Source organism: Schistocerca piceifrons, chromosome 1 (genome assembly GCF_021461385.2).
Source record: "Schistocerca piceifrons isolate TAMUIC-IGC-003096 chromosome 1, iqSchPice1.1, whole genome shotgun sequence".
NCBI lineage: Eukaryota > Metazoa > Arthropoda > Insecta > Orthoptera > Acrididae > Schistocerca > Schistocerca piceifrons.
Window position 1 is genome coordinate 999,184,722 of NC_060138.1, and position 22,609 is coordinate 999,207,330.

General features: G+C 43.5%; 1 protein-coding gene across 1 annotated transcript in view; it reads left to right on the forward strand.

Moving 5' to 3' along the window:
• Nucleotides 1-295: 295 nt before the first annotated feature.
• The window catches only part of LOC124777096, a 96,680-nt gene continuing 74,366 nt past the window's right edge, over nt 296-22,609 (forward strand). Inside the window, exon 1 of the mRNA XM_047252381.1 lies at nt 296-545. Coding sequence (XP_047108337.1) covers nt 296-545 — 250 coding nt within the window. The remainder of the gene's footprint in view (nt 546-22,609) is intronic.

Genomic DNA, 22,609 nt, shown 5'->3' on the forward strand with positions numbered 1-22,609 from the left:
AATTTGGCTCGAATACTGGGCCAAGAATCTCATAGGTGGTTATTGGTTAGGGAGTTAATAGCGTAGTGAGCTTTGGCCAGTTGACTGGTAATCCATTCACAGTGTCACGGCAAGAAAAGAGGTCTCACGACTTCAGTGCTACTTCTGTGTACGAACGGGAACATTGTTTGGAGAACCCAGAATTTCATTGTTTTGCTTTGCTCATCTTTAAGCTACATTTTATGTAGATCGTTTGTGCCTTAATGATTTGCTGATCGAGGCCAAATAAATTGGGGAAAGAGAGAGCTGTCAAGAGATGGCGTACGGTTCGTCGCCCTGTGTGCCGTTAGGGAAGCCAGGAAAAGCCGCGGCGGCAGCAGAAGCGGGGGCGGCGGTCGCTGGCCATCCGGCAGCGGCGCGTCCTTGGCGCTGTCCGTCGTATATAAAACGTAGCAGGCGGCGGCGGCGCGGAGTCCCGCTGCAACGCCTCAACTCGCCACGCCTCGCCATGGCAACGCCTGCGCTACCTGCTACTGCCGCCGCTGCCGCAGCCTACGTGCTTGCAGGTGAGATACCGCCTGCGTGCAGCCTGTGGCGATTCTGGCGTGTGACGCTGCAGCTGTAGTTACATTACTGCTAGCGTTTTCCAGCCGTCAGCTACGATTCAGCTGTAGTATTTGCCATATATTTTCACAGTGATACCAGCTGAGAGATCAGTTCTTCACACAGAAACTTAACCTTCGACTTTGAGATAGACACTCTCCAGCCCTAGTGAACAGCAAAGTGGTCGCCAATTAGCAACTCTTCGCAGGCATTTAATACGTGTGTCCGTGTTCTACGTGACGTAGCGCGCTTTCCCGCTGCGTAGCTCTTGCGTAATGCTGAGCACTCGATAGTGGCTGCTGCTCCGTGCCAGTGTGTCAAGTGGTTTACAAATCGTGTGAGCTGTCGGAGGAGAAAGGACAACTGCCGCAAACGACTCGCAGTGCTGTAACACTGCAACTGGCCGCCGTCATTCCAGACTGCAGCGTTTAATTACAAGTTTTAGGCCTAATCGTGTTGTCTGTGTTTGAAAGTAAAGGCGGCAGGTTCGGTTTAAAGTGCTGCTGTGGTCTTCTTTAGGAAAATTTTTCATTTGCCAATATTCGAACGAAGGGTATACCGATTGCTAGTTTCGCCCTGTTAAATGGCCATCTTCAGATCATATGACAGAAAGCAGTGTCTACAGCGACTACTGAAGCAAGAAGCTTTGTGATAATCATGTTTACAGTTCCAAACTCAAAATACGTGTATATTGTAAATACGTAATGCTCTTAACACAATTGCCGGCCGTTGTGGCCGAGCGGTTCTAGGCGCTGCAGTCTGGAACTGCGCGACCGCAACGGTCGCAGGTTCAAACCCTGCCTCTGGCATGGATGTGTGTGATGTCCTTAGGTTAGTTAGGTTTAAGTAGTTCTACGTTCTAGGGGACTGATGACCTCAGATGTTAAGTCACATAGTGCTCAGAGCCATTTGAACCATTTGGGAAACAATTTTGAGTTTGTAATTGTAAACATGATTGTGACAATGCGTCCTGCTTCAGTAGTCTATGTAGACACTGCTTTATATAACACGGTCTGAAGATGGTCATTTAAGTGACAAAAATTGTAAGCGGAGTGCCATTCCTTGCGACCTTGGCAAAGAAAAAGTTTTCCTAAAGACGACTATATTTAAAGATCGTCTCCTACAACACTCACGATGTCAGATTAGCAGAATCGATTTAACGTCTCCAGCACCGAGCGTTGGAACAACAGTTCAGCTGGACGTGGGAAGGAAGCATCCATCCCGGCATTTGTCTGAATTAGTTTAGAGGAGCTACAGACAGACCAACATCAGCATGGCTGGACGTGAACTTGAACCTCACTCAGCCTAATACAACAATGGCAAAATAAACATACAAAAGGGAAGTGCTTTGGATAATATCCGCTACTTTACGTAGATAGAAACAGGAAACTTGTAGTAAAGCTGTTTGTGTAACAAATCAACTCTAAGAGAAAAAAGACAGGTAAGTTGGCAAAGTTCTTATGTAAGAGCCCTTATTTGTGAGTCAAGAAGCAACATTATGTGAGGAATCCAGTAATTTACTACAACGCCATGCTGATCGCTCCCGTAGGGATCGCGAAGATGAGATTAGACATTACAGTGCGCACAGATGCACTCAAACAACCAATCTCCTCACGCTCCACCACACGTGAATGGAATGGGAACAAGTCCTATCAAGTGGCACAATGGGGAGTACCTCCTCTGCCCTCTGCCATGTACTTCAAACTGTTTTGCAGAATATTGTTGTAGATTTAGATGTAGAATTTCATAAGAACGTCTATCCTTTTTTTTTTTTTTTTTTTTTTTTTTTTTTTTTTTTTTTTTTAGAAAAAGGAAACCGCTGATTACAGACACACTAATGCAACATAATTATTATAACAGAATACGATGGAAATTACTTATAATAGATGCTTAGAAGATGACTACTCCTCGTCACCATCAGACTCTGACGTATCAAAAGTTCACAGTAATTGATCAGTGTGGCTCCCCTACAAGAATGAGGATGTGAAACTAAACACTGCATGTGACTGAACTACTGTGCGACCAGATACGTTCAAGGAAGAAACCAAAGTTTATAAACACGGCAGTGGTCCATGAAACGTCACTACAGTATGGACTACACACAAAGTTGTCGTAACAATGATGGATTAGAAGGCTTTTCATATTTTTGGAGTTCGGCTAAAGGCGTGGGATTGTCCCTACCTGCAGTTTATATGCGTGATCTGTGCCAAGGACTGGGCATGCGTAATTTATTAGTGTAGAGTATCCCTGACGCCAAAGGTGCTATCGAACACGCTTTCACATTTGAGTACTGTGACTGCTGGCTACGCGGGAGACGCTAAGAGGCGAACGAGATTTTCCATGTCTATGCCGCACAGGCACGATATACCGTAGGTTTAGGTAAGCAATTTTCTGTGAATGAGGGGTAGTGTACAAATTGTTACGATTTAGAGGGAGAAGAATATTTAGATAAGAATTACGAAGTGAAAGGAATGTTAACGGACCATCCAAGCAGAAGTAGGAATCTTGAGAAAGAAAGCGAAGAAAATACTGGTAGCATCACACCAGTCGAAAGAATGTTGGACGAAAAACCGTAGACAAATTTAGCACTGAACACTCGACCAATACAAACTATTTATGAGAATCGTATGTGTAAATACACTTATAACCGAGTAATTTCGTTCCCATTCTACGCATATGTAAGAACTAGTGACAATATCCGATACGTTCATAGCACCCGCCGAGGAGACTGTGTGTCTTGTAAATAAATTCCGTATCTCAGTTAGTTACTTCAGGAAGAATTACAATGCTTTATAATAACATCTCCAGTTCTGTTGCATCAGAAGTGTGGTGAAAAAATAGCTGAGTCAGCTGCCTCAAATCCATGAGGCATTTAGCGTTTACTTGTCTCATGCCGCAACTGATCTCAACTCTCCCGTATTTTCTTTTCGTGTGTGTCGTCGCTTCGTAGTCAGAACTGCCAGAGAAATCGGCATCCTTTAATAGGAAAACTTTGGCCACCGTTGAATGTGAACCCTCAGAAATTTCAAAGATTCATTGATGGTTTGTTGCATTTACAAAAAAAAATTATTTCCCAATTTAGTGCTTTATCCTCCTTCGTAACTGAGTGGTCAGCGCAGATGGCTGTCATGCGGATGATCCGAGTTCGATTCCCGGTATTGCTTAGTATTTTTCCTTGTTGGGAGGACTGTTACAGAGTGCACTCTGATCGTGATGTTAACTGAGGAGCTATTTCACCAAATAGTTGCGGCTTCACGGTCTGGGAAGTTTGCAAAACAACGTTTAGAGCGATGTGGTGACCACATGCCCCTCCACACAGCATTTACATGATGCCGTAAGGCGGAGGAAGGCACGACTGGCAATAGACTTCACTAAAGCCGTCACGACCTGGCGAGCTGCTCGTTATTTATTGCTCTGCGTAATGGAAAATACATTCTAATTGTTGGTGTACTTTCAAGTTTGTTACATTAGTGTGCAAATCCGCTACCTCCGTACAACATATCCTGTTCATGTAATTTACTGACCACACGTATTGTTCTGTTGTTACAGTACATAAATTTTATTGTCTCTCACGTTAATTTAAATTTCTTTCCTTTAAGATTCATCAAACGTACATCGACTTAGTGGTCCAGAGAGTCTGGAACCACGCGACCGCTACGGTCGCAGGTTCGAATCCTGCCTCGGGCATGGATGTGTGTGGTGTCCTTAGGTTGGTTAGGTTTAAGTAGTTCTAAGTTCTAGGGGACTGATGACCTCAGAAGTTAAGTCCCATAGCGCTCAGAGCCATTTGAACCGTTTTGGTCCAGAGGACAAGTACAATGAAATACACTCCTGGAAATTGAAATAAGAACACCGTGAATTCATGGTCCCAGGAAGGGGAAACTTTATTGACACATTCCTGGGGTCAGATACATCACATGATCACACTGACAGAACCACAGGCATATAGACACAGGCAAGAGAGCATGCACAATGTCGGCACTAGTACAGTGTATATCCACCTTTCGCAGCAATGCAGGCTGCTATTCTCCCATGGAGACGATCGTAGAGATGCTGGATGTAGTCCTGTGGAACGGCTTGCCATGCCATTTCCACCTGGCGCCTCAGTTGGACCAGCGTTCGTGCTGGACGTGCAGACCGCGTGAGACGACGCTTCATCCAGTCCCAAACATGCTCAATGGGGGACAGATCCGGAGATCTTGCTGGCCAGGGTAGTTGACTTACACCTTCTAGAGCACGTTGGGTGGCACGCGATACATGCGGACGTGCATTGTCCTGTTGGAACAGCAAGTTCCCTTGCCGGTCTAGGAATGGCAGAACGATGGGTTCGATGACGGTTTGGATGTACCGTGCACTATTCAGTGTCCCCTCGACGATCACCAGTGGTGTACGGCCAGTGTAGGAGATCGCTCCCCACACCATGATGCCGGGTGTTGGCCCTGTGTGCCTCGGTCGTATGCAGTCCTGATTGTGGCGCTCACCTGCACGGCGCCAAACACGTGTACGACCATCATTGGCACCAAGGCAGAAGCGACTCTCATCGATGAAGACGACACGTCTCCATTCGTCCCTCCATTCACGCCTGTCGTGACACCACTGGAGGCGGGCTGCACGATGTTGGGGCGTGAGCGGAAGACGGCCTAACGGTGTGCGGGACCGTAGCCCAGCTTCATGGAGACGGTTGCGAACGGTCCTCGCCGATACCCCAGGAGCAACAGTGTCCCTAATTTGCTGGGAAGTGGCGGTGCGGTCCCCTACGGCACTGCGTAGGATCCTACGGTCTTGGCGTGCATCCGTGCGTCGCTGCGGTCCGGTTCCAGGTCGACGGGCACGTGCACCTTCCGCCGACCACTGGCGACAACATCGATGTACTGTGGAGACCTCACGCCCCACGTGTTGAGCAATTCGGCGGTACGTCCACCCGGCCTCCCGCATGCCCACTATACACCCTCGCTCAAAGTCCGTCAACTGCACATACGGTTCACGTCCACGCTGTCGCGGCATGCTACCAGTGTTAAAGACTGCGATGGAGCTCCGTATGCCACGGCAAACTGGCTGACACTGACGGCGGCGGTGCACAAATGCTGCGCAGCTAGCGCCATTCGACGGCCAACGCCGCGGTTCCTGGTGTGTCCGCTGTGCCGTGCGTGTGATCATTGCTTGTACAGCCCTCTCGCAGTGTCCGGAGCAAGTATGGTGGGTCTGAGACACCGGTGTCAATGTGTTCTTTTCTCCATTTCCAGGAGTGTACATAAATGAGATTTTGTATAGCTTCAATTACGGCCGAGAATGGATTATGTCCTCAGATACGGCAGTGGTAGACCGAATATCTAGTATGGGAAAGCCTTTAGTCGGCGACAGAAGCTTGTCGTTCGGTCGTGGTAACTAATGCACATTGTAAACGAGCTTTAAACTCGAAGTATCTCTTATTTCTCGCAACTATTAATGTATCCTATATTGTCGAGGTACCTATTTCTTCCTGTCACTGCGATGTCTAATCCTTTCTATCATTTGCCCTAGTGACATACCTGTCAAACATAGCATTTGCAAAAAATGGAAAGAATATATCTACTAGATCCCATAGCAGCACTGAAATGAAATTGCTGGTTTACTTAGAGCAAGAAAATGACATAAAAGAATACGGTTCCCTCAATTTGCATTCGTAAGTAAATGGATCTGAGTTTTCGAGGCTATGACCACGTTGTACGAAAAAATTACTCGTACTTGGTGTTGTTTCCTCCCACCAAAACAAGGAAAAATATCGTGTAGGCACATGCTACACGACGATGTTATTATTGCACTTGGCCCCCAGTGGCCGCTATCGGAAACACCCGCTGACTTTACGGTAAACAGTTACAGTGGTGGCTAAGAAAACCCTTCGCATTGTGAATGGTTGTGCATATACTACCAAGCGGCTCAGCGTATTCTCGCGAAACATCACGATAAAAACTCCCAATACGCCGACCGAAGCGCCCACACTTCCAAATGCAGTAATATCGCCGCCCACTAATATACTAAAATGCTTTGCTTCTTCATTATTATTGTTTTCTGTTTTCAGTTCATACGAGCTGTGCACCTTGTCATTAACGCGTCCACACAGGCGTGGACTTGTGTAATCACGATCTTTAAAACTATTCCGAGCGATGCCTCACCGTTTCGCGGGTTTCACGTTACACTCATAAGCTGTCTCTGCTTTTGGAATAAACGTTGTACGTTTATTCACACGCCTGCTCCCATAGAGGTCAAACGGTCTGAGGTCATGTTAGTGCGCAGATCATCCAACTGCTTCTTTCCCTCTTATGACACTGGGCTGTGCATGTCACTGTGACTAAAATATGGAGTCCCAGTACGCATGCCGGCCGGTGTGGCCGTGCGGTTCTAGGCGCTTCAGTTTGGAACCGCGTGACCGCTACGGTCGCAGGTTCGAATCCGGCCTCGGGCATGGATGTGTGTCATGTCCTTAGGTTAGTTAGGTTTATGTAGTTCTAAGTTCTAGGGGACTGATGACACAGATGTTAAGTCCCATAGTGCTCAGAGCCATTTTTTGAACCCAGTATGCATAAAACATACCATTCTTAGTTCAAGGGACACATGCTAAACGGCTTCTGTAAAAGTTAACTAGGTGATCAATTGTCATCAGCAACATCACATCAGTAACATCACGCTGCCCCCAAGGTTTCAAAAAAATTTCTACTATTTTTAGCTGTCGGAAAGGCGGTGTGTTACAGCAGAGTACATGTGGGAAGTTAATTACAAAAGAAAGGCTGTGATAAAACATCCCTTCGACGACAGGCTGGGGAAGAGCACAAGTTAGTGTCGCACAATAACAGGGAAACAAAAGGTTCGCGGTCTTTTCAAAGACACCGTTCCAGATTTGTCTTTAAATTATTTAGGAAAATCACAGAAGAGCTAAAGCTGCTCTCCCGTACTTGGCCCTATTCTGTAAAATGCAAGTCCAGTGTTATAGACAATACGCCACCTCACAGATTAACTAATTAAAATACTGAATGATAGAACAAGCGATAAATAACAGTATTGTTTACATGATAGAAGAATTTCGTTGTCTGTTTGCGTGACGCAATACCGTGTTCTGTATAAAGGACGTCGACGGAGGAACGTACAGTTATTTGGAAGATTATTTCTACCTTCGAATCTACGTCTAATTCAGTAGATAAACATAGTAGTCTATGTTGCAGTCGTTGTTGTTGTGGTCTTTCAGTCCAGAGACTGGTTTGATGCAGCTCTCCATGCTACTCTATCCTCTGCAAGCTACTTCGTCTCCCAGTAACTACTGCAACCTACTTCCTTCTGAATCTGCTTAGTGTATTCATCTCTTGGTCTCCCTCTACGATTTTTACCCTCCACGCTGCCCTCCAATACTAAATTGGTGATCCCTTGATGTCTCAGAACATGTCCTACCAACCGATACCTTCTTCTAGTCACGTTGTGTCACAAGCTCCTCCCCAATTCAATTCAATACCTCCTCATTATTTATGTGATCTACCCATCTAATCTTCAGCATTCTTCTGTAGCACCACATTTTGAAAGCTTCTATTCTCTTCTTGCCTAAACTATTTATCGTCCACGTTTCACTTCCATACATGGCTACACTCCATACAAATACTTTCAGAAACGACTTCCTGACATTTAAATCTATACTTGATGTTAACAAATTTTTCTTCTTGAGAAACACTTTCCTAGCCATTGCCAATCTACATTTTATATCCTCTCTACTTCAACCATCATCAGTTATTTTGCTACCCAAATAGCAAAACTCCTTTACTACTTTAAGTGTCTCATTTCCTAATCTAATTCCCTCAGCATCACCCGACTTAATTCGACTACATTCCATTATCCTCGTTTTGCTTTTGTTGATGTTCATCTTATATCCTCCCTTCAAGACACTGTCCATTCCGTTCAACTGCTCTTCCAAGTCCTTTGCTGTCTCTGACAGAATTATAATGTCATCGGCGAACCTCAAAGTTTTTACTTCTTCTCCATGGATTTTAATACCTACTCCGAATTTTTCTTTTGTTTCCTTTACTGCTTGCTCAATATACAGATTGAATAGCATCGGGGATAGGCTACAACCCTGTCTCACTCCCTTCCCAACCACTGCTTCCCTTTCATACCCCTCGACTCTTATAACTGCCATCTGCTTTCTGTACAAATTGTAAATAGCCTTTCGCTCCCTGTATTTTACCCCTGCCACCTTCAGAATTTGAAGTCGTTTCTGAAAGTATTTGTATGGAATGTAGCCATGTATGGAAGTGAAACGTGGACGATAAATAGTTTAGACAAGAAGAGAATTGGCCTCTCAACAGATACGCCTCCGTTGCGGTTGCACCTACGGTACGGCTATCTGTATCGTTGAGGCACGCAAGCCTCCCCACCAACGGCAAGGTCCATGGTTCATGGGGGAAGTAAGTTCCAAAAATTTCGGCACCGAGATCTGTTTTTGTCTACACTCCGAAAACTGGTTTGATGCAGCTCTCCCCGCTACTTCATCTTGTGCAAACGTCGTATCTGAACAACGGTTGCACCCTACGTCCTTCTGAATTTGCTTGCTGTATTCATCTCTTTGTCGCCCTGTATGTTTTTTACCCCCAGCATTTTTCTCCAATACTGAATTGGTGATCCCTTGATGTCTCATAATGTGTCCTATAAACCGATCCCTCCCTTGTAGTTGAGTTATGCCACACTTTTCTTTTCTCGCCAATTTTTATAAGTGCTTCCTCATTGGTTACATGATGTACCCATCCAATGTTCAGCATTCTTCTTTAGCGCCTCATTTCAAAAGCTTCGAGTTTCTTCTTGTCTGAAATGTGCATCATTCACATTTCACTTTCATACCAGGCTACACTCCAGACAAATCAAGGCTACACTCCAGACAAATACCTTCATAATGACTTCCTAACACTGAAATCAATGCCAACAAATGCCTCTTCTTCAGAAACGCCATTATTACCATTGCCAGTCTACATTTTAAATTCTCTTTACCTTTGACATCATCAACTATTTTAGTTTCCAAATAGAAAAACTCATGTACTACTTTTGATGTCTCGTTTCCTAATCTTATTCTGTCAGTATCGTCTTCATTGCATACACTTGCTTTGCTTTTGTTGATGTTCATTATATATCCTTCTTTCAGGACGCTCTCCATTCCGTTCAACTACTCTTCCAAGTCATTCGCGATCTCTGACAGAATTACAATGTCAATGTCAACTTCAGAGTTTTTATTTCTTCTCCCTAGCTTTTAATTCGCTCTCCAATTTTTTTCTTTTGTTTCCTTTCCTGCTTGCTCAATGTACAGTTTGAATAACATCGGTGATAGGCTACAGCTATGATTCAAATGGCTCTGAGCACTTTGGGACTTAACTTCTGAGGTCATCAGTCCCCTAGAACTTAGGACTACTTAAACCTAACGAACCTAAGGACATCACACACATCCATGCCCGAGGGAGGATTCGAACCTGCGACCGTAGCGATCGCGCGGCTTCAGACTGTAGCGCCTAAAACTATTCGGCCACTTCGGCCGGCTACAACTATGTCTCACTCGCTTCTCAACCAGTGCTTCCTTTTCATTTCCTTCGTCTCTCATAACTTCCGTCTGCTTTCTGTACGAGGTTTATATAACCTTTTTCTCCCTGTAGTTTACCCCTGGTATCTTCAGTATTTCAAAGAGAGTATTCCAGTCGACACTGCGTAAAGCCTCCTCCAAATCTACAAAAGCTATAAAAGTAAGTTTGCGTTTACTTAACCTGTCTTCTAAGATAAGTCGTAGGGTCAGCATCTACGACACTCAGTTGAGAAAGTAAACCATCGCCTCAGTGCGCAGATGTGATAACGAACATCAAACAGATCTGTTTGCTATCTAAGCAGTGTCCGGCAGTAGTAGCCCATGAGCGATCTGGTAATTTTTTACACAATAAAACTGTCCGAACCATATAAAAGTTTTTTATTTGCTAATGGTGACTGGTTTCGACCACTGGTCTTCATCAGACCACTTACTCTAGGACGACAGTAACATGAATGTACTTAGAGGACTGTACACTGGAATCACAAAAGTAAACATAGCACATCAGCAAACCCGTAAAAGAAAGATAGCTAAGGCTCTGAACCTTGCGAGGAGCAGGCGCCACTCTAAGAGGCATACACCCACTGCTGCATGACATGCAGTTTACATCGCTTAAATAGCGGAAGCTCCACCCACCGGCTCCAGCCTTAAATCACTGTCAGGCACTGGGTGTAAAAAAAGTTAAATAAATGCTACCTCAGGATCACGGGGTCCCGGGTTCGATAAAACTTAAAATTGAATAAGAATAAAGGAAATAAGCTATTAACTTGTAAGGATACGCATGTTGTCGTCTGTAGAGCCCTGTGTGTAACAACCATGAGGCAAAGATAATTAACAGGGAAGTCACCAGTATCCGTGGTAATGTTCTGAAAATCGATATATTACGACTGATTGACCTACACTCTTTGGCGCGCCAGCAACCAAGGTACCACCATCAAGTTGGATATGTTACTACTACCGGTCAGAAAAAGAAATGGTTATTATTCGTTGGAAATTATTCTAGTCACAATTGTCTTCAAAATTAACGTGGCCTTTAACTACTAAAATGTGTTGCGATGAAAGAATACTAAGATATAAAACGTTTGTGCCCGTATATAGGGAGAAGTGCATAAGATATGTCTGGTATAGACGGCGAGAAAATATCCATAACCATGGTGATCGTATGAAGATCGATGTGTTCCTATTCTTAAAATTGTATGCTACATGAGGTCCGAGGCATTGCAGTTTACAGTTGTGTTTAAAACACTAGAAACATTAAAAAAAACCTCAATGGAACAATACAAAAATAGATTGAAATAAATCTTTGACAACAACATTAAATGCCACAAGGGCGCTTAAACGTACGTGAGATAACGATGATTAGGGAAATGAGTCACCAGTACTCTGGTAAAAACAAAGTACTAGAACAGTAGTCGAAACCGGTCACCAGTAAATAAACATATTTATACGGTTGAGACCGTTTTATTATATAAAAAATTTTAACATAACCGCTGACTATCCAGTATAAACAAGCCGAAATGTTTCAAAAAAATCTTAGACCCGGTAATTGAGATCAGGCATTGCCTGCATAGCAGCACGGGAAATTGTCATAGTTTCTGTGTCTCAGTAAACATTATAAAATGATTCTGATCAAGAAACAGCAGGTTGGAATTAAATTTCTTTGATGATACGGCTGCGTTGGTTCGTTTTCTTTGTTTCCAAATAATAACTGGCCGCAGCAAGCCGCAGACATTTAGCCACAGAGCAACGTGCGGAAGGTGAGAGAACAGACTAGGAGGAAGGGGAGAATCAAATTTTCTCGTCCACGTAAGTCGAAAAGTTGTTTGGCATGCAAAGTTGCATGACACACGGATCGCTGGCAATGGCCGCTACTGGCAGGCTGACTGCTCACGTCCCCGCGCGGGCCGCGCCCACGGTCAAGGTCGACGGACAAACCCACTCCCAGCAGCGCAGAGATCCGCGCTTCGTCGTACTTCCAGCTCACTACGGTGCGTCGAGGTAAAACCTAGCTTCATTACTACTGAGGTACTATTACGTAAATCAAACATTTGAATCTTCTAATGACGATGTCATAAACTTATATGGGGAAAACGACGATAATATGAACGTTGAAGACGTTTATTTCATTAACCTCGTTGCGTGAGTTCAGGTAAGCTACGATTGGCGAGGGGCATAGACACTGTAGCATATGGAGGTTTGGGTCGGACTTGGAAGCGTGCACGGATAGCCGAATGGTTAAGGTGACCATTCCCAAATATCTTCGAGTCCCGGTCCGGCACAAATTTTCGTGTGTCATCAATAGGTATGATTTCCATACCTAATACAGCTGCTGTCAAAAATATTGGTAACTGCTAAAAAACGCCGGCCGGAGTGGCCGAGCGGTTCTAGGCGCTACAGTCTGGAACCGCGTGACCGCTACGGTCGCAGGTTCGAATCCTGCCTCGGGCATGGATTTTTGTGATGTCCTTAGGTTAGTTAGGTTTAAGTAGTTATAAGTTCTAGGGGACTGATGAACTCAGAAGTTAAGTCTCATAGTGCTCAGAGCCATTTGAGCCATTTTTTTCTGTCAAAAAGCTTCTACTAAGAACATTGTCAGTGGTCCATGGGTGAAATGTTTCATCGGAAGAAATAAATTTTAGGAAGCCCTGGCGCCTTTAACGTTTTAGTCATTAGAATTTTTCACTACTAATGGGTACAGAACACCTAGGTTGAGATCCTTCTTTCGGAAAACACAATTATTTATACGGTGTCTCTATAATTAAAGTCTCAATTTAGAAACGCTGAGGAAAAAGATCCTTGCTCATAATGACGTCAAATTTGAATAGCATATTCTGGCGCAGGGGAAAACGTCGTGGAACAAGAAAACGTAGCAAGAGATAGTGTTGTAAGCGTTTAACGTAAATTATGTCGGCTACAAATGACAGATGAATTATAATACCACGGCTGCGATTTGAGCTGCGTATTACACCATCCGTACTGTTCAGTGTATATGACTGCACAAACTCGGCAGTCAACGGTTGTGGCACCGTTAGTTAGGTAAGCAAATCCACCACGCCAAGTTCGTACATATCGGATGGGAAAAATCGGTGTTTACTTTCCTGAGGCCAAAAACCGCGTATAAAGTACAATGACGTCGGTTTTTAATTAACCTGGAGCCAAAAACCACATAAAAAGCGAAATGACATCGGTGACTAGTTGTCGCGAGAGTGGCACGAGACATGTTCAATATGGTGTCCACTGTTTTCTGCCTCAAGCTGATATCGAGAAACAGCGTGTTCCACAACAGAATTTGCCTACGTTCGTAACTGCAGCGCTGAACATAACATCTTTCAGATGACTTCAGATACACAATCTGGATGGCCAGGTTGTAGGGAAATGACGACTGATAGTTCTAGCCTTTCCGAATTGTCTCTGCAAAAGTCGCTTCGCTGGCTGCGCAATGTGCGGAGGAGCGCCACCTACTCACACAATCCACGCTGTTGAAGGATTGGAGTGTTGTTGGTGCGCAAAAGACTCTCAGAGCGTTTACCAGTGACAGAATAGGAAACAGAACCTGCAGGACTCATCTCCTCGAAAAAATACGGCACTACGATAAACGTTGCTGTCAACCAGCACCACACGGTCACCTCTACAGAATCAAGTGGTACCAATTGATGTGCATGCAGATTTTCCGTTGCCCGTATTCTGCAATTATGCGTATTGACATGTTCTTCGAGACGGAAATGGACTTCGTCTACCCACACAATGCTCCACGGTCATTCATTATCCACTTCCACGCGAGCAACGAATTCCAGAGCTGGCAGGATAGCAGCAAGAAGCTCCCGTAAACGGGTGATTTTGTATGGATAGCAATGCGGGATGTTTCGTATGATTTTATGCATCGTGCATGCCGGCATGTTCAACGTTCGGGCAGTTCCCCGTGAACTACATGTTTGCACACCACCGCTCGATCCCTCCTGCAATGCTGTGGCCACATCTCCGACAGAAGTCTGACCAACTGCTTTCCTCCCTCTGCCACATTACACTTCAAAAGAACTTGTCTTTTCGAAATTTGTAATCATTTTCTTCAGACCTTTAGCAGACATCGGATCAATGCCTTTTTTCGTACCCTTGAGTGTCTCGAACTTCTGCACAGCTACCGACAAAAAGTTACCTTTCTTGTAAAAGAGCTTTACCACCAGCGTGCGACCCTTCATGGAAACAGTCATGCTGGGCGTCGGACGCAAACTTTAGGAACGGCTATGTGCTAAGCGTCTTTTGGTGTGCATATTCTGACACTATTGGTTCCTCCTGTGTGAAGAATGGTTCAAACGGCTCTGAGCACTATGGGACTTAACATCCTTGGTCATCAGTCCCCTAGAACTTCGAACTACTTAAACCTAACTAACCTATGGACATCACACACATCCATGCCCGAGACAGGATTCGAACCTGCGACCGTAGCGGTCACGCGGTTCCAGACTGAAGCGCCTAGAACCGCACGGCCCCTGTGTGAAGAAGACGCTGTTCAAATATGATGTCATTCTGAGCACTGGCTCTCTTACTACAGTGATAAGAAACTGGAACGTTAATTATGGACACCCTGTACTTTTGTTTATATCGAGTATATATTTCGACGGAATTGAGTCAATCTCACTGCTTCGCCGCTATTATGGTGTGATGATTCACATGTAGCCGACGTTGCCTTAGCGACATTCCCTCACAATCACTGAGATCTTTAGGAAAGCCAGTCGTGACAAAAGAATTCCACCTTGACAGTAGATGTAAAATGAAGGCGACATACATCCTGACCTGAAGAATAATGTAATAATACCAATTTCCGGTGTCAATATTATCGAACTAACGGTTTAATAAGTCAGGGTTCAGAAATACTGACACGAATTTGTACAGTGCTATGGAAAAACTCTAGAAAAGGACCACGAGGAAGATAATTTTGAGAATTTGAGAAATGTAAGAACACACGAGGCAATAATGACTCTGCAACGTATCTCAGAAGATTAGTCAACCAAAGGCAAACATACGTTTGTATTATGTGAACAATTATACTGCAGGGCTGTCCTACGTGGCTCGGCGCCATGGTGCCTATGAAATTTTCATGAGCAACTTTCTATTTCCACGATTTCTAATATGAAATCAAATTTCAGTACAAGCAGTTTTTTTGTACACTCAAGTCTGTATTCATTATTTTCCTAAAAAAAAATATTAAGACCCCAATTCTGGGGAATTGCAAAGAGTCACTCTAATCCCCATAAAGTTTTGCTGCAAGCGATGAGTTCGTCTTTTTATATATTGTTGTTTGTACCAATAGCTTCTTCCTGTGCAGTGCTTTTGGCGCTATCCAGTATAGCTCGAGAGCTTGTGAATGTACGTTCATTTCCGTGTCGTGTGTGTGATCGATTATTCTTAATACAATGTCCCTAAAAGCCAAAGAACATATAGTCCTAACAGTGATTGGAAGGAGCAATATATAGCCGGCCGAAGTGGCCGTGCGGTTAAAGGCGCTGCAGTCTAGAACCGCAAGACCGCTACGGTCGCAGGTTCGAATCCTGCCACGGGCATGGATGTTTGTGATGTCCTTAGGTTAGTTAGGTTTAACTAGTTCTAAGTTCTAGGGGACTAATGACCTCAGCAGTTGAGTCCCATAGTGCTCAGAGCCATTTTTTGAAGGAGCAATATTGTTTTCTTGAACCAGTATTGTTTTTTCGTATTCACAGGAAAACCTGTGTTCTTATTGTGTGACATTCTGTGTGTGTGTGTGTGTGTGTGTGTTGCCAACTTATACAGTTTCGAACCCTTACAGGTTCATTTTCAAGCCTGGTCCACTGAGGCTGCAGCCACAGTGCCTGATCTTAATAATAGACGCTGAGTGGCAACACATGCTCTATGAATGTTTGCAGGGTGAATGCCAAAATCCACACTTGCCTGCAAACAAGTCAAAATACAATTGGTAACAGGAATGTGTGAATTGTGGCATTCACCCTGAAAACATTTATAGGGCATGTGTTGTCACTCAGCGTTTATTTTTAAGATAAGGCACTGTGGCTGCAGCTTCACTGGTCCAGGCAAGAAAATGAACCTGTAAGGGTTCGAAATTAGTCGCCTAATAAATACTGCAACTGTTGGCAGAACCATTAATAAACACTTTATGGAATAATGATTATGTTATATTCCAAAATAAAAAACGACCAACAGTCTGGAACTGCGCGACCGCTGCGGTCACAGGTTCGAATCCTGCCTCGGGCATGGATGTGTGTGATGTCCTTAGGTTAGTTAGGTTTAAGTAGTTCTAAGTTCTAGGGGACTGATGACCTCAATGTTAAGTCCCATGGCGCTCAGAGCCATTTGATCCATTTTGAACCAACAGTCTTGTTACCACCCTTCTGTTCTGTTACAAGGGGTAGGATGAGAGTTGTTTCATGCTACCTGACATGATTGGGAAATAATGGTGACGTTGCAGAAAAACTAGCACGACATATATGTGTGCGTGGATCTCTCACTAATCTTCGATCTACATCTTCTGGAGCTTTTTTCTTTTTTTTTTTTTTTAACAGCACGGGCTTGGTTTTTTCATCCGCGTCTTGTAATTAGGCTCATAGTGCAGTGGGCTAATGACTTTTGTAATATTTTCACGATGCAGATTTGTTAAACGGTAAGCAAAAAACAAGCATCTGAACGGTAAGCAAAAAGAAGCATCTGGTGCCTCAAGCTTCATTACTGCGTTATTTGAGCAAAGACTGCCCCAATGCTGGAAGCAGCGGAGTTGCAGCCTTGCTGGGAAATACCGGACGCCGTCCAGGAAACACATACCGTATGCAGATCGGCGATAAGTGGTCAGCTGGCCGCGGCCGTGAATAATTAATTAGCTGCGTGTCTTTGAGCCACTCCACCGGCAGGCGGCAATGAGACGCGAATGTAGAAAGGCGAGTTTCATACAGAATGTCCGACCACCCAAGTGGTGTCGATAATCCAACCAAGGTTCGGCCACGAAGCACTCCGCTTTCTCTGGAGAAGTTTCATTTTCCTCTGGATGATTACACGGGTATCAGCGGCTCGCTCGAAAGGATACAACTATGCACTTCATTGACTGGCTTCAACGAACTCTGCGCTGTCATTCTTTTTTTCAGTGTCTTCTAGGGAGGTCCACAGTCGGTGTTAGCATTACTGACCACACTGGAGATATCTAGGGAGACGTACCTCATTTGGTAATTAATCACTGCACATTTTAATTTTCAGGAGATGCTGCCCCTCAGCTCTCATATATTTGAAAAACGTCGTATTACCGTTATCAGCTTCTGGTAAAATACGTTATTTTCACAACCGGTTTCAGTCGTCTGACCATCATCAGTTCCCTGTATACCAAATAAAATAATATATTAGCAACATTAAAGGCCTAAGCCATCATTAATCTGTTAACTGATGTAACTGTTAACGACTAGCTGTATCATGTTATATTATGTACTCACATAAAAGTATTTACAGTAGCATATTAGGGGAAATATAAAATCGCTATCGTCCGGTGATAAATCTTGTGCAGAGTTGCCTGTTACCATATCGTAATATAAATTACGTCGTCAGTGTATGAAAACGGTGCTCGGTAGTGTACTCATTCATTTTGAAATTATAATCGGCGTTATCACTGTGAAAAGATTTATGCCACACAGAGGCGACTGGACAGTTGATAAAAATGTGTACTGGTGGAGGCAAAGAAGTCTCAATACATCGATAGTGACCAGAATCTTGCAGTTACTAACCTGTCTGTCGTCTGCTACGATAATTGCTTGCCACAGTCATAACAGGTGTACTGCAGATTGCATGTAATAGCAATTTGCGCGTGTTGCACTGACAGCTGTAGTGTCAGAAAACAAAATGCAAAGAAGTAATAGGCCCTACTGTGTAATGTATAATGCTTCCATCGTACAGTAACTTTTATGGTACGGATCGTACAGATACATACAATGTATTCCTATCCGATTTTTCTAAATATATGTAGTACAACATATGTAATACGCTCAGTTTTATGGACAAACAGTTGTATCAGCACCTCAAGTAACACATTTTCATTGCACATTTTCTAGCTTATGAAATTGCTACTCTAAGTGTCGGGACATGGACGTAGAAACTACGATTCTAGCAAGCTTTTGTAATTGTAGGGTGCATTTTATTCCTGTATTCACTGAATATGTTTTCTTTTAATATACGCTGATATTTATACAGAATTTTTATGTTACTGTTAGCGAAAATAAAATGGAACCAAAAGAAGTGTGCCAAGCGCTTGAATAAAATTACTCGTACGTTGAATTTTTAGAGCCAATTGTTTCATGCACGGAGATAGATTGACTATTAGGATTTCTGCGTACATTCAGTATCTGTGGATAGAAAATCCCGTCGCACTATTGTTTTATGTAGTATCTACCTGGTTTCAGGAATTTCTCATTGTAAAACTGTTTTCATTAAGGTTCGTTATAAAATCTCACAGAGGTACATTTTATTCGTTATGAGAACGAAAGTTTCCAGCTCTATTGTGTTGATTACGACTACACGTGGCATCTAGCTCAATCTTCAGTTCGTTTGGTTTACGTTTCTGTTTGTTCCTAGTTAATTGTTTCGAGAATAACATATCGAAGTACAGTTGTACCCTATGGTTGCGAAGGAGTTACTGCGTTTCCACAACACAAGTTAAGTATTCCGACATTATTGGTCGGTATATCACGTTGGAATTTACCCGCCTAATCGGAGTCTGTTTTATACACCCTCCTTATAGTACCTTACCTTAAAAAAATGTGATTCTTCTTCATACTGTGTTTCTGGTGTTCACATCAATTTGGAGACCATTACCGCTGAGTATAATCAGGTATTAGCTATTCTGCACCTATCTCTCGCTCCGCAGTCATCAAAATGAGCCCCTTACTAACGTTTATAATGAAAAGGAATTTTCTTTGGACACATTTATTGTTAAGATGACGAAAGAGCGAAGATATTTCATTAAACCACGAACTAATGAGTTAATGAGATATTTGGTCCTGCTTATTTCTAACAAACTTTTTTCGTAGGGCGATGATGGAATGCTCAGTGCATCCAAAGTGCTACTAACAACACCTTCTCAGATTCTCAGAAACGAAAGCTAACTCTCCATATTGAGGGCAGACACTTGTTACAAAGCATGCCTCCTCTGCACTACTACTGTGCGTAAAGCAGTGCAGACACTTGCTTCACCAATACCCTACACCTACTTAAACTCAACCAAGTTTAACTGTGTGCACTACACTTCCCGTTTGAAAATCACTTGATTGCTGGATCACTTAAGTCTTAATTGACAGCAATTGGAAGCCTTCAAGGTGTCAGTTTTTTGTGTTTGACCACTACCACTATTAATAACTATACGTTGGTGCAGAAGTTCGTTGTGTTTTTGTTTTGCTTGTTGATATTTCGCATTGCTATGGGTTTGTTTGTCGCTTGTCATTTTTTATTTGTAGTTCACTATCGCTATTTCAGTTCACATGTTGTCATTTTGTCATTTAGAGATAATGAGTCGAGCTGTGGACTCTAGAAACTGGAGTGCCAAATGAAATGATTGGAACATTTACGACATATCCTTCTGTTTGAGTTCAATATAGAGGTGAAAGCAGTGGAGGCAGCCACAAACATTTACACAGTGTGTGGGGATAATGGACAGAGTACAGGAAAAAATGGTTTTCTCGTTCGTTTCGACGTTAGTGGTTCTCCACGTTCAGGAACACTTTTGGGGATCGATGAAGATCGTTTAAATGCATTAATCCATAATATTCCACGTCAGAGTACTCGTCAAATGGCAAATATGAAGAAATATGATCATTTCATGTGACATTTGCACGCACTTGGGAAGGTTCAAAAATTGGTAGGTGTCGCATTCACTAAGCGAAAAATCACAAAAATCGCTGGGTGGCTATATGTGTATCTCTACTTGCTCGTAATCAATTGGCTAGTAAACAACACTGACCATTCGTATCCCGTATCGTTACTGGTGAAGAGAAATGGTGTCTTTAGTATAAGGAAAAAAAGGAAGGGTTGAGCCCAAACAAAGTAGCGACTCCCAGTACAAAGACCTAGGGGTATCCACAGAAGGTAACCTTGTGCGTCTGGTGGAATAGCGACGGTGTGGTGTACTACTAATTGCTTCACCAAGGTGTAATCATCACTACCGACATGTGTTGTCAACAACTGAGACATCTCGCAGACGCATTCCAAAACCAACAACCTGGAGGACTGCATGAAATGATGCTATTCCACGATAACACTCGCCCACAATCTGGCAGACCGACAAAGAAGAGATGTTGGGTTGGCAAGTCATTCTGCATCCAACTTTTTCATCCGATCTTGCGCCCTCAGATTTCTTCCTTTTTCGCTCTCTATCGAACAATCTTGATGGAACTTTCTTTCCGGATGAAAATGCGTTCGGACCATGGCTCGACGAGTTCTTCGCCTTAAAACCATTTGACTTCTACAGTCACGAAATCTGCACCAGCGTTGACTAATTGTTGCAAAATAGTGAAGGAGAATATATTACTGATAACTTTAGTCTGTGTTATGCGTATCTGTTGTGTTTATTAAACTTATTGAGAAACCCTTCGAAATTGTGCACTAACCTGATAATAATACAACATTGTAGTTGCCTTTACATAATTATTGTTATGTTGTGCTGTTAACTAGCTTGTTTATCTGTTGCGAACTAAATAATGAAGAAATTTATGGTCCATCGTAGGAATTGCCTGCAATTCGGAGAAGCAGTTTTCGTGAGATACTAAGCATACTCGTAAATGACGCACATGTCTCAAATTTGTATCGTAGACGCATGGTACAAAGAATAAATTATGTGTGTAGCGGGTGGACTATGTGAGGAAGCCGTTATTCGTACATTCATTTCACAAGCTGTAATCTTCACAACACTGCGCACGCATTAATGTTAGTACCTGAAAAAATGTAATTATTGGTAACTTACGCGGCCAGTAATAGTCTTATGAAATTGTGATAACAGTAATGACCTCTTTAAAATGATTAGTTTTGTTACGGAAACGTAACTGAACGCTTTCGTTTTAACCCCTCAGATGATTTTATTTTCCACTCAGGGGGTAATTAACCCCTTGGGAACCAATGGCCGTCCGTTGTGGCCGAGCGGTTCTAGGCGCTTCAGTCCGGAACCGCGCTGCTGCTACTGTCGCAGGTTTGAATCCCGCCTCGGGCATGGATGTGTGTGATGTCCTTAGGTTAGTTAGGTTTAAGTAGTTCTAAGTCTAGGGGACATGACCTCAGATGTTAAGTCCCATAGCGTTCCATTTTGGGAACAAATGGTGTAAGTGCATTAGGTAAGTGTTGGCGATGAGCGAGTGTAGGATTTGTGTTTGTTTCCTGAAGGAGAAATGGAGTGATCGGAAGTGGGTGACAAAACATAACTCACTTCTGAGTAATACCACCATAGGTACCTCCGAGTCTGCCACTCCGGAAAACACGTGGATCACCGTCAACAATACCGCATGTCGTTACTCCTTAAGACACTTAGGAGAAGTTTGGAATTTAATCTAGGGTGTCAGCAAGTAGTCTGGTGATTAGCTTTCCCGGTCATTTCCGCTGAAAATTTATTTTAACTACAGGATTCATTCTGGTTTCCTTGGGATAAGCATTGCCACACTAGCATGCACTAGTAACCACAATACAAAAATAGATGCGGTATGCAGCTGTATAACATTGCAGAAACTGAACACTAGAGCTGAGATCTTGTACAAGTATTTATTTTCCGACTCGCATCGCTATCCCTACCACCCTTTCTTCAGCCTTCCGAGAAACGGGGACTTGAAACACTACAGGAATTCTGCAGTTACGTTTATGGCTATTTTTATACCTATGTTTTTTTCCTGAGTTTCTGCTGGCTTATACAACGTTAAAATAACTTCCGGGAATTCAGGCAGGTAACACTTTTAGCGACCGTCGATATTTCGGCGGGAGAACACCCCGCCATTTTCAAGGCAGTTGCCTTGGCTGAATTCCCGGAATTTATTTGAAAATACCTTACGGTTTTCCGTACCACTTCGCAGGCAGTCATTGGCTCGTGTGAAGTGGTTCCTGATCAACGCATCCTCATGCGTGTCCGTTCCTGCAACAGGCAGATACTATTGCGATATGTGCCTGCACTGTGAACAAATATTTTCTCTCTGTTAAGAGAAACTGCCGATCGGTCGTTGTTATGCTTCAGAAGTCCTTCAAGAACGATACCTACAGGATGCACAATCGCGTGTGCCGACGATCTACCGCGGCCGCCCGCTGTGACCGAGCGGTTCTAGGCGCTTCAGTCCGGAACCGCGCTGCTGCTACTGTCGCAGGTTCGAATCCTGCCTCGGGCATGGATGTGTGTGATATCTTTAGGGTAGTTAGGATTAAGTAGTTTTAAGTCTAGGGGACTGATGACCTCAGATGTTAAGT